This window comes from Microtus oregoni, unplaced genomic scaffold (assembly GCF_018167655.1).
Source record: "Microtus oregoni isolate MIOR12 unplaced genomic scaffold, Mior012 000006F_ref0000085, whole genome shotgun sequence".
Lineage (NCBI taxonomy): Eukaryota > Metazoa > Chordata > Mammalia > Rodentia > Cricetidae > Microtus > Microtus oregoni.
In genome coordinates this window covers 39,536,709-39,549,747 of record NW_024543065.1, presented here as the reverse complement: position 1 = coordinate 39,549,747, position 13,039 = coordinate 39,536,709, and the positions used below count along the sequence as shown (strand labels likewise).

Below are 13,039 nucleotides of genomic sequence, written 5' to 3'. Positions count from 1 at the left end.
TTTAAGAGAATTGCTTCATTGCAAAAAAGCCTAATGAAGACAACTACACTTGCAAGGTTTATCTCCTGAACGAATTCTCTAATATACTCTTAAAAATGAGCAAACAGTAAAGGATTTCTCACATTCACTGCATTTATAATGTTTCTCTTTAGTATCTATTCTGATGTGTTCAAGTTGTTTTCCTGTCAGCAAAGCAGTTATACCTGACTATAGTCCTATGGCCCTGCATTAAAAACACTGTTGCTTGGGCTGTGGTTTGGTGGGATTTCTGACTCTGCTAGTACTGGCTGTGGTATAGCCAACAAATGTAGCTTTTACCTAAGTCTCTATTGTTCTATTTACCAATAAGGGCTCAGGACTCAGACATTGGGGTGAAAACATGTGTTGGAGGAGGCCGCTTGTTTGTTCCTGGCTGATCAGCCCCGAAATAACCACACAGAGATTGTATTAATTAAATCACTGCATGGTCTATTAGCTCTAGCTTCTTATTAGCTAGGTTTTATACATTTTAATTTAACCAATTTCTATTAATCTGCATATAGCCATGTGGCAGTGGCTTACCAGCAAGGTTCTGACTTGTCTGTTCTCCAAGCATTCAGTTTTGTTTTCCCGGCCTACCTCTATTCTGCCCTGCCAGGCCCAAGACAGATACTTTATTCATTCATTAACCAATAAAAGCAATACATGTACAGAAGGACTTCCCACAATAAACATGCTGGTTCAGAGAGGCCTAGAGACTCAGCAACAGAGTGTCTCCCCAACCATCTCCAACTGAAAAGACTGTGAAATTCCAAATTGCTCATCTATTCATTATTGTTCATCTCTGCATCTTACCTTCAATTGCTAATTCCTGTTAAATAGTTCTCGGTTTCAGTCCCTGATCCAAGATTAATACTATTAAAACTCGGGCTTCACAGTGTAATCAAATATCCCGGAACGTATTCTAAGAGTTGAACCAACAGTAAAGGATTTCTCACATTCGCTACATTTCTAAAGTTTCTCTAATGTATGTATTCTCTGATGACCTCTAAGATTGGCTTTCCTGGTAAAGAATTTGTTACACTCACTACATTTATAAGGTTTCTCTCCTGTATGAGTTCTCTGGTGAGTCATAAGCTGGACTTTCTGGGCAAAAGATTTGTCGCAATCACTACATTTGTAAGGTTTCTCTCCAGTGTGGATTCTCTGATGAGTTCTAAGACCGTCTTTTGTGGTAAAGGATTTGTCACATTCACTACATTTGAAAGGTTTCTCACTTGTATGAGTTTTCAGATGTGTTCTAAGATTTGAGCCGTATGAAAACGATTTGTCACATTCACTACATTGGTAAGGTTTCTCATCTGAATGACTTTTCAGATGTGTTTTAAGATTTGAGCTACTGGAAAAGGATTTGCCACATTCACTACATTTGTAAGGTTTCTCCCCTGTGTGGAGTCTCTGATGAGTTCTAAGACTGCTTTTTGTGGTAAAGAATTTGTCACATTCACTACACCTGTAAGGTTTTGCACCTATATGACTTTTCAGATGTGTTCTAAGACTTGGGCTACCTCTAAAAGATTTGCCACATTCACTACATTTGTAAGGTTTCTCTCCTGTGTGGAGCCTCTGATGAATTCTAAGATAGTCTTTTGAGGTAAAGGATTTCTCACATTCATTGCATTTGTAAGGTTTCTCTCCTGTGTGGATTCTCTGATGAGTTCTAAGATTGTCTTTTGTGGTAAAGGATTTTTCACATTCGCTACATTTGTAAGGTTTCTCACCTCTATGTCTTTTCAGATGATTTCTAAGATTGGGGTCACTTCTAAAAGATTTGCCACACTCATTACATTTGTATGGTTTCTCTCCTGTGTGGATTCTCTGATGAATTCTAAGATTTTGTTTTGCGGAAAATGATTTGTCACATTCACTACATTTGTAAGGTTTCCCTCGAATGTGGATCCTGTAATGTCTTTCAAAGTCTGATGTGTGACAGAAGCACTTACCACATTCTGAACATTTATAAGGTTTTTCCAGACAGTGGGTTTTGTAATGGACATTGAGTTGTGAAAAATGCAAAAAAGAATTACTACATTTTGTACATTTATAGGTTTTTTCTTTAGTATGGGCTCTCTGATGGCTAACAAGGCTTGAGTAAGTCTTGAAGAATTTTCCACATTTCCTGCAATGGTGTGGTTTCTTCCCATTATCAGTTTGTTTCAATATAATTTCTCTATTAGAGTGAAACGATGGACCATACTTTGTATTATTCTGTTCTTTCTTTCTTTTCTGAGTACTCTGATTTTGGCTAATGATGAAACACAAATTTAAACAACTTACATAGCCTTCATATTTGCAAAGTTCGTCTCCAGCGTCTCCACTTTTGTGTCTATTGAGGATTGTGGTTTCAACACAGGCAGGAATGTGGTTACCAAAACTGTACTTGTAATTTTCTGCATTATTCCTTGTACCATAAGGTGTACATTGGCAGGGTTCATGAATCACTTGGCCAAGCTCAAAACATTTATAAGGTTTCTCTTGAATATTTTCATGATCATGGACAAAAGTCTTTGTGCCTTGGTGCAGGACCTTCTCACATTTATCACATAAATGATGCTTTTCTGAAAAATTAGTACAGTTATGGATAATAGCAATTAATGCACAAATAAAAGATTCAATACCTGATGTTTTCTTAGGTATGACATATAAACTAGTAATCAGAAACAGAAATCTTAACCAAGGAATTTTCTGTTTCACAATCATTAAATGGATGCTCAAAGAATCTCCAATCTGATCTATATCACACTATGGGGACCAATAATAGCTTACTCATTTTTTTTCTTTTAATTTTTTTTTCATTTATTTGACATCCTAATGGCAGTTTCTCTCCCCTCTCTTCTCTCCTGTTTCTTCTGCTCCCCTCCCCTCTGTCCTCCTATCAATTTTTCTTCAGTTTCTGTTCTGAAAATGGCAGGCCTCCCATGGATGTCAAGAAAGCATGGCATATTAAGTTGCAGTAGGACTAAGTTCCTTCCGTTATATTAAGGCTGGGCAAAGCAACCCACTATGAGGAATAAATTCCCAATAGCAAGCCAAAAATTAAGGTAAAGGCAGTGATGTTAGGAGTTCCACAAATAGCTCAAGCTAACAACTGTAATATATGTAGACATCTTAGGTCAGTCCCCTATATAGCCTTCTCATTCTTATCTAAACTCTGTACTTTGAGCCCATAAGACAAACAGGTGTTTGAGCAGTAAAGAACTTTGAGAAAGAAGCTCTGTGAAGGATCATATGAAGAATGTTTCCCTATTTCTTATCTTTTTGAAACAGAGTCACACAGTACAGCTTTCATCAACTAGAAACTCATAAAATAGTTCAGCAGGGAACTCAACATGTTCTCCTGATTCAGCCTCCAAAGTGCAAATATTAAACACATGCTGTGCCAGTATGAAACATAGCAACTCCACATCAAAAAAACAAAACAAAAACAACACTCTTACAAGCAACAGCTCTTTCTCTAAAACCTTTTGCATTGTTTATAATCAGAAATAGGTGGAGAGTTTAAGCCAAAACAAAATTAAAATATTGTCATTATTAAGAGTACTGTACTATTCTTCCTTGCTTTGAATATTCAATATTCTTTGAATATTTAAATTTTCTTTATATATTAGATAGGAGGGCTGAAGATCTCACAGTGAATATAGCATTGGTTACTCTTCCAGAGAATACAGAAAATTGACAATGAAGCACCATTAAATAGTTATGCTGGTAAAGAGAATTTCCCTCATTTCTGGGATTCTCTAGGTTCGGAGAGTTTACATAGATACAAAGTAGGTAAATAAGACGAATGAATAAGTAATTCTATAAGAAGAACATTCTTACCCACAAAGAGTAGATTGTTATAATTCTCCAACATCACATCCATGTACAAAGCTCTCTGAGCACAGTCTAGACATTCCCATTCCTCCTGTGAGAGGTCCACTGTCACATCCCTGAATGTTAACAGACCCTGCAATGAGAAATTACCCATTTACCATGCACTGCTTGACAAAAGACCTACAGATTTAGAGACATGTTCATGATATAGATTAGCCATGGCAATTTTTAAAGGACCAGAGTTTTCTAGAAGTTCTATATTGCTACTTTCAGAGACAATATATAGACTGATGTTGTACACTGCTTATATCCATTAGGTCTCTCACCTCCAAGAATTTACTGGTGATTTCTAAGATCCGAGTAGCAAATAAGAGACTTCCCACAATCACTAAATTTGAACAATTTGTTTCGAGTTAACAGTCTATAATTTCTTAAAGTTCTTGAAAATGAGGTTTGATTCTCAGCACACTTGGGGGCAATACAAAACAACTTAATCTCAGATCCTTGAAATCCAATGTTCTCTGCTGAAGCATAAATATTGGATCTGCCACCAGAGACAGACATGCTGAAACTTTGCCAGTAAGCAACAATGATGTGGTGATACACGGCTTAATGGAGATGGGTTAGTTTAGGATATAAGAGTTACCCAGAAATACACTTAAGCTATTGGCCAAACAGTATTTCAAATAATATAGTTTCTGTGTGGTTATTTTAAGTCTGAGCAACCAGGCACAAACAAGCAGCCTTCTACTACGTGTATGTATGTATAATTGGAATTTTAATTTTTTAAAAAAATACTTTATCAAATATTTGTCTTGATTGTATTTACAATCTCTGTGAACATTTTGATGTAATATTCTATTATATTCTAGATAAATTTTAAGTCACTCATCTAACAGGATTTTACCATAGATAAGTATCATTTATGATTACATCTTCATTTTACAAAAACTAGAATACACAGGGTCATACACTGTCACAAGTGTGCACCGGAAATGTTAATCCGGAGCCTGAAGACGCGGCTCAGAGGGAAAGATACTTTCTGCTCCTGCAGAAAAACCTATTTTAATTCTTTCTAAACACATGGCAACTACTACAATGTCTGACTTCAGGGATCCAGGGGCATAATTCATCATATAGTGTACATAAACATATGCAGTAAACCCTCATGTACTTAAATAAAATATTACTGTAAACAAGGAAATAGAAACATTAAGATAATTCTTCAGAATTTTCACCCTATGTAATACAAATCTCCAGGGAGAGAAAAAAAGAAAAATAAAACATAGGCTGGAGAGGGCCTTCTTTAACCAAAAAAAAAAAAAAAAAAAAAAAAAAGAACAGAGTAAAGTCATTAAAAGAGAATGTCGTTTGTGCTTCAAAACTGATGACAGTCAGTCTTCTATAGAAAATTCTTACTAATATATTCTACCTGATGACATACAAAAGGAGGGACAGCAGTGCTCATGCCCCTTCTAAAAATGAGATAAAAAATAGAGAAAATAAGATTTTTCTTAAGAGAATTAACTGCTGAACTTTGAAGAGAATTTTTCCTGAGATAAGTAAATTTCAGGTATCAACGCACATCACTGTATGACAGAATACGGCAAAAAGACAAACCAGAATACCATAACCTTCTTATCTTCACAGACATATCAACTTTCTGGTAAGAGCAAGCCTTATATTACTTCTATCATCTACACTCCCTATGGTGCTAAAATATTTACTATTAAGGTTCAAGACAATAAGTCTCTTCTAGCCCTACTTTTCTGTAAGTTGCTCAGTGATATCCGTTAAAAGGTCCATGTAATGGCATGTCCATGTCCATAAGCCTGTTCCTGGAAAACTGACCATTACAGATACACAACTATCTGGCACATGAGACCATCTTTCCTAATATAAAAGGATCCAAGTCCATTCTATGTGGAAAATGGCCATCAACATATTTCTTTGAGCGTCATTTACAATAGCTTATGTTTTAGAGCTTCAAGTTTTAAGTCCACAGAAATTCATGGCCTCACAGTATAAAACCACGTGAAAATATAATGGGACCAGTCTCTGCTATACAGTTAAAATATATAAAGACATAAACTTGAATGTAAATGTAATGGGACCAAGTCTCTGCTATACAGTTAAAATATATAAAGACATAAACTTGAATGTAAAAGAAGAAAAAGACAAGTAAATTAGGCAAAAGAAACACTTTCAATAACATTGCCACTGACAGGGAATTTAAAAATTAAGTGGTTTCAATAATAAAAACAATTTTCAAAGAAATGTGAACATGGCACTGACCTGGGGAGCATTTACCACAGACGCATTCATTCTTCTTGTTGTTGTTTCTGACTCTCTCTCAGAAAACAAAGACTGGAATTCTTGTCGAAATTTCCATCAAGGTATCAAAAATACAAAACTAAAATTAATACAACTATATTAAGGTCAATGCCAAACCACATAAAAAAGACTGAAAAAACCCCAAATGATACTAAAAATTTGTCAACATTACTACAGAGAGGAAAGCATGGAAGAATATATTTCGGGTGGTGAAAGGAAATGGCTATGAGCCTGATCATTGCAACCAGAAACATGGGTTCTTAAAATTCATGGAGAAGTGAAGGCATATGAAGAAGGTTATAAATGACATTCAAAATGCACTATAGATCATAATTCGGAAGAAACAAAACAGAACAGTCAGAGATTTTAGCCATAAAAACCCCAGAAAATATGATATTTTACAAAAGTAACACATGAATAGGAAAGCTGGGAGTCAGATTATTTTCAATACAGATATCAGCAGGAGGAAGAAAATTACTATCCCTAATTTTACTCATAAAAATATTTTCCGAACAACCTGCTACTCAAAGGGAGGATCAAGGGTGGAACTCAGAAAAAAAGCCTGCTACAATACAGAGAGGATCAAGAGATGAGTGACCAGCCACCCAGCAGGATACCTGCTCTCTAGGTCCTTAACACGGGGACAAAACCCTGGGCCCCTCCCCCAACTACCCTCAGCTTCTCAAGCCAGGCAGGAGGAGAGTTTCCTCCAGGTAGGCTATCCCAATAACCCACACCATCCATCAACTCTGCAAGCTACAAGCCATATACCCAAACTTGCCTATCCTCCTGCAACCTCGGTAGAACTGTGAAACACAGCTTGCTAAAATGCAGAGAGGACCAAGAAGTGAGTGACCTGGCAGGACATACCACTCTCTAGGTCCTCCATAGTAGGGCACAACCCGGGCCAATTCCCCACCGGCCTCAGCTTCTCCAGTTAGCCAGGAGAATTACCTGCAGATAGGCTGCCCCAATACACCCACATTCACCAGACCCTGCAAGCTACAAATCCGCCACTCTGCACCGGAACCCTCCAATATGCCCCCATGTGTCACAAGCTCAGAGGAATACTGAAACACAAGCAGCAACTACATAGAGAGGACCACGAGAGAAGACCAAAAGAGGAACTCTAAAGCACAAGCAGGAACTGCACAGAGTGGAGTAAGAGGGCGCAGCAGTAGAACAGACCAAGACAGCAGGCTAAGAGAGACCTCAGTGCCTCCATGAGACACAGACATTGACAGTACACAGCAGACCAAGAACACTTCCAAAAGATGCTGACAGCCACTGCAAGGATTGAACCAAGATAGAAAGACACTGCTGGCATCAGCATCAATTGAAGAAAGACATGGGTAAGCGCCAATACAAGAATTCATCCAACAACCTAAAAAGCAACATGGTAACATCAGAACCCAGGGGTCATACAACAGGAAGACTTGATCATCCTAACCCAGAAGAAGCAGAAGAAAACAATTTTATACATAACTTTATGAAGATGATGGAGACTTTTAAAGAGAAAATGAAAAACTCCCTTAAAGATAATGTAGAAAAGACAAACAAAAGTTTGGGGGAAATTAATAAATCCCTCAAAGAAACCCAAGAGAACCAAGAAAAAACAAGTAAAGCAAACAGTTCAAGACATGAAGAATGAAATAGAGGCAATAAAGAAAACACAAACCAAGGGAATTCTGGATGTGGAAAATCTGGGTAAACAAACAGGAACTACAGAGGAAAGCATAGCAAACAGAATACATGGGATGGAAGAGAGAATCTCAGGCATTAAAGATGTTATAGAGGAAATTGATTCTTTGGTCGAAGAAAGCATTAAATCCAACAAATTCTTAACACAAAACATCCAAGAAATCTAGGACACCATGAAGACCAAACGTAAGAATAATAGGGATAGCAGAAGAGAAGAACTCAAGCTTAAAGGCACAGAAAATATATTAAAAAAAAAAAGACCAAAACTTTTCCAACTTAAAGAAGGATATCCCTATGAAGGTACAAGAAACTTACAGAAGGCCAAATAGACTGGATAAAAATTACAATAAAAATTAAAAAGTCCCCTCGCCATTTAATAATCAAAATGCAAAACATATAGAATAAAGAAAGAATATTAAGAGTTACAAAGATAAGAGGTCAAATAGCATATAAAGGCAGACCAATCAAAACTATACTGACTTCTCAATGGAAACCATGAAAATCAGAAGGTCCCAGACAGGTGTACTACAGACACTAAGAGATCACAGATGCAAGTCAAACTATTATACCTAGCAAAGCTTTCGATCACCATCGATATATAAACAAGATATTCCATGACAAAAGCAGATTTAAACAATACCTATTAACCCTACAGAAAGTACTAGAAGGAAAACCCCAACACAAAAATCCTCAGAGTGCAGAGCAAACAAAGACACACAGAGCAAAGCTTGAGTCATCCGAGCTGTGATTTCAAGATGACACCACAGACTGACAGGAACAACAGCACCATGACAGTGGCAGAAGAGCAGATACCTAAAGCAATAAGAGCAGCAGAAAAAGGAAAGTACACACAATAGAGAAAAATTAATAAAATGGTATATGTTTAAATTTTCCTTCAGTGATGTTTGGTAACGTATAAGGATAATATTCCCCAACTCAAACATGAAGATAGGATACAGACTAAAAAGGAGAGAAAAGACACCCTTAAATCAAAATATATACTTTTTATCTATAAAAAGTATTTCCTTCAAATGTAAGGATACAAAGTACTTAGAGTGGAGGAATTCTTTTTCTTTCTGTGAAGAGGGTTGGTAATAATTATGGTGGGTAAAAGAAACGCTAAATCTATAAAAATACAAAAGAAATATTAACAAGTGATCAAATGGTCAATTTCCCAATAGATATAAACCAAAAGAATACATAAGAGACATGTAATTACTGACTCATGGATAGCATGTTCTTGGTGTAGGAGGTCTTTCTGTTTATGTGTTGCTTTCATTGGTTGAATAAAGAAACTGCCTTGGCTTTTTGATAGGGCAGAAGTTAGGTAGGCAGAGTAGACAGAACTAAATTCTAGGAGGAAGAAAGCAGGGTCAGGGATTGCTACCATGGAGCCAGCCACCAGGTCAGACATGCTGAATCTTTCCCAGTAAGATACGTTCTCATGGTGAACACAGATTATTAGAAATGGGTTAAATCAAGATGTGAGAGTTAGCCAATAACAGGCTAGGAATAATGGGCCAGGCAGTGTTTAAATGAATACAGTTTCTGTGTAATTATTTGGGGGCTAAGCTAGCCAGGCGGCGGGACACAGCCCACTGCTCATCCTACAACATGTTCTCATTCAAACATGTGAAGAAATATAAAAGGATATTTGTGCTCTGCAAAGATTCTAAGTAATTTGTACCCAGATCACACAGGCATTTTTATGTAAATGGAGAAAATGTTACTAAGATTTAAAAAATTATGAGAAAACTATGAGAGCAGGATCAAATCTAAAGGCAATTTCAAAACAAAAATTATAGCAATGCTTCCTTTATCCCAATTGGATAGGGGAGCAGGGAAGCACATATCTCAATTAAGGGAGCCATCTTAGGGTTGACAAGAGACATGGACCTAGAGGGGCTCCCAGGTGCCCAGGGCGATGTCCCCAGTTAGTTCCTGGGGCAGCTGAGGAGAGGGAACCTGAAATGACCCTATCCTATAGCCACACTGATGAATATCTTGCATATCACCATAGAACCTTCATCTGGCGATGGATGGAGATAGAGACAGAGACCCACACTGGAGCACCGGACTGAGCTCCCAAAGTCCCAATGAGGAGCAGAACGAAGGAGAACATGAGCAAAGAAGTCAGGACCACAAGGGGTGCACCCACCCACGGAAACAGTGGGGCTGATCTATTGGGAGCTCACTAAGGCCAGCTGGACTGTGACTGAAAAAGCATGGGATAAAACCGGACTCTCTGAATATGGCGGACAATGAGGGCTGATGAGAAGCCAAGGACAATGGCACTGGGTTTTGATCCTACTTCATGTTCTGGCTTTGTGAGAGCCTAGCCAGTTTGGATATTCACCTTCCTAGACCAGGTTGGAGGGGGTAGGACTTTGGATTTCCACAGGTCAAGGAACCCTGACTGCTCTTCAGAATGGAGAGGGAGGGGGAGAGGAGTGGGGGGAGGGGGAGAGGAGGGGGAGGAAGGGGAGGGAAATGGGAGGCTGGGAGGAGGCGGAAATTTTTTTTCAATAAAAAAAATTATAGCAATGCAACCTGTGGAGTGTTGAAGACAGACAATAAGAACATATCAAGACGTAGACAATGTAGATGGAGTCTGTTACTTGGCAAAGATATTAAGCAAATCTTATCAAAATCTTGCTGGGAATTAACTCTATATATAGTCACGAATCCTGAAGGAATGCAAAAATGCTACAAAACCCAGCATCCAGGACAAAGAGGCTTCAATGGCTCTAACTAATCACTGTATTAAAATTATAGTAGTAAACTCACATAATATTGGTATAAAAACATAATCAGTGATGAAAATAGAGGAAGGGCAGCATCATTCTCATGCAAAGAAAAATAAATTTAACTCTAAGGTTTAGTACTTAATAAAGAGTGTCAAACACCTAGAATTGGGCAATCCTGAAATTATTCTCAGTGGAATTCTCTAGAATCATTTCTATAATGAATAATAAATGATAATAGTAATTAAAATAATAAACAGAATGAGGCAAATCCAATCCCACGTCCTCTTTCTACTGTCACTTGAGCCCTTTCCATCCCTTCACACCTTCCTCAATCGCTGTAACATACCTGGATCCTCTCTCTTCACATCCAGGGCTCTTTGTTCTGGCTCACAGGTGAGCAGGACTTATTGACAATGTGAGATCTGCATATGGGAAAGAGACTCCTCAGAAAGCACCTGGACCTTTTCTTGGAGCAACAACAAAAGGTGTTAACATATGCTAAACATGAAGGAGAGAGAAAATATAAAGAACACAGTCTCCTTCTCTTTGGATTTCACTTTATTCTCAAAGATGTGAGACTCATTCACACACGTCTCACACATGTGCGGTTTTCTCAGGAACGCTGAGGAAGAGCAAGGGAGACTGCATGAAAACTATTCTCACCCTCCGAATCCACGCTGCTATACTTCTCCCAATAGAAGGTCTCTGCAAAACGCCCTATGAGCAGGCTATAGGCATTCCCATGCCTCCTGCAAGAAGTCCACAGTCACAGAGATGAATGTCAACAAACCCTGAAACAAACAAGCAAAGCACTTTCGCCATGTGTATGCACATGGGCAGAGAGCTTTTCTTCAACCAAGGAGGTATATTTCTGATACAGGTGTGTAGTCATAATTATTCAAAAGATGCTTTCTAATTTTCTTTTAATCTGAAGGGACTTTGCTAACTATGAAACAGTATATCAGTGTGATCTGATATACTTTAACAGCATGTATGTTGGGCTTGCCTGGACCTAAGGTGTAGCACAAGAACACAGCATATGAGGACGCAATTCTGAATGCTGTATTTACATCCCACACTGCATATATTTCACACGGAAAATTAATAGTAAGTAAAGGGTTTACAACCATATCTGTGGAACTCCATAAAATACATGTTCTCCACAATATATAATCATATGTGCTTGGTTCCTAGTGTGATTATTATCTATATACATCTTTGGCTAGTCTAAAGGGCAAGGGATACTCTCTTAAATAAGCAAGTGGTAAAACAGGGGAGTTAGAAATCATGGATGATTTTAAATTTCAGGAGCGTTGAAATGGCCACAATAGCAAAGAAAACCCTGTTTGCAAACAAAAACAGAATGCAAATGTTTTTCCAGATTATTCTAGGAATTATTTTATGAGAAAATAGTCTTATTTTATGGTTCATAAGGCAAGTGGAAAAAAATACTAATATTAAGACCCACTACATAGGATCTCAAATTTACCGACAACGGAAAGATATCCACAACAAATTTTGAAAGCTGTGTCCTTCTCGGCCGCCTCGGCGAGCACAACCCCTGGTCCCTCCCCTCCCGGGTCCCAGCCCCGCAGCTCCTCTGACCTGGGCCGCCGGGCTGCGGTTCCCCCACTGCTGACTTTCCCAGGCCGCCCCGCGACCACTGCGGCTCCAGGGAGTTTTCAGGTCCCGAGCCGGGTCTTCCTCGCCCAGTTCCGGACAATGCGGCTTCCCAAACCCAACAGGGTCTAGCGGGTTCCCATGTCCCTTCAGCCAGGTTCTTGGAGCGGCTCCTCCTGGCCACGCCCACTACACCGCGCTTCCGGTTACGTGATTCCTGTAAACCCGTCTGCCAGAAGCTCTATTTTTTTTTTTTTTAGTTTTCCAAGTCCACCTCACTCTTTCTTTACCCCTAAATTCCGCTAAAGACGCAGGTGTCCCCACCCCGCCGGACACTCGTCCCTCCACTGGGTGTCAGCTGCCCTGGACCCGCTTTGCGCAGCCTCCCCTCATGCTTGCTGCCAGCCAAGAGCAGATCTGGATCTAGGAGGACGCTGCACCGTGGTATCTGACCCCAACTCTGAGTTCTGAAACTTTTGGATATGTCGCCATTAAAAAGGCAGATGCACGTAGTTAGTATAACAAAAGTTACGTTTTATTGTGCTGGTTCCTTTATTTCTTTAATATTTTGCCATTTACCGTGATATATGACTCCGGGTTTTTATTATTAAGGCCAATTAGATTTATGCTACAATAGAGGTAAAGCCAATGCTTTTCCAGATAGTTCAGTGAATATCCTGGCAACTACAAGACAAATGAAAGGGACCCTGATAAGCCCCGGTCGGTATTAATTAAAGTTTACTGACGGGAGAGAGGTATCCACAATAGAATTCTGAGAGCATGTG

The 13,039-nt window shown here is 38.8% G+C and overlaps 1 protein-coding gene across 1 annotated transcript; it reads right to left on the bottom strand.

The window, feature by feature from the left end:
• Positions 1–586: 586 nt before the first annotated feature.
• On the bottom strand, positions 587–12,418 carry LOC121449212 (zinc finger protein 708-like). Its single transcript, XM_041653498.1, has 6 exons — positions 12,240–12,418; positions 11,298–11,425; positions 10,981–11,095; positions 6,148–6,227; positions 3,859–3,985; positions 587–2,597 (listed from the first exon to the last, which is right to left on the bottom strand). The coding sequence occupies exons 4-6, from the start codon at positions 6,175–6,177 to the stop codon at positions 991–993; spliced, it is 1,764 nt and encodes a 587-aa protein (XP_041509432.1). The 5' UTR covers positions 6,178–6,227; positions 10,981–11,095; positions 11,298–11,425; positions 12,240–12,418; the 3' UTR covers positions 587–990.
• Between the last annotated feature and the right edge of the window lie 621 nt (positions 12,419–13,039).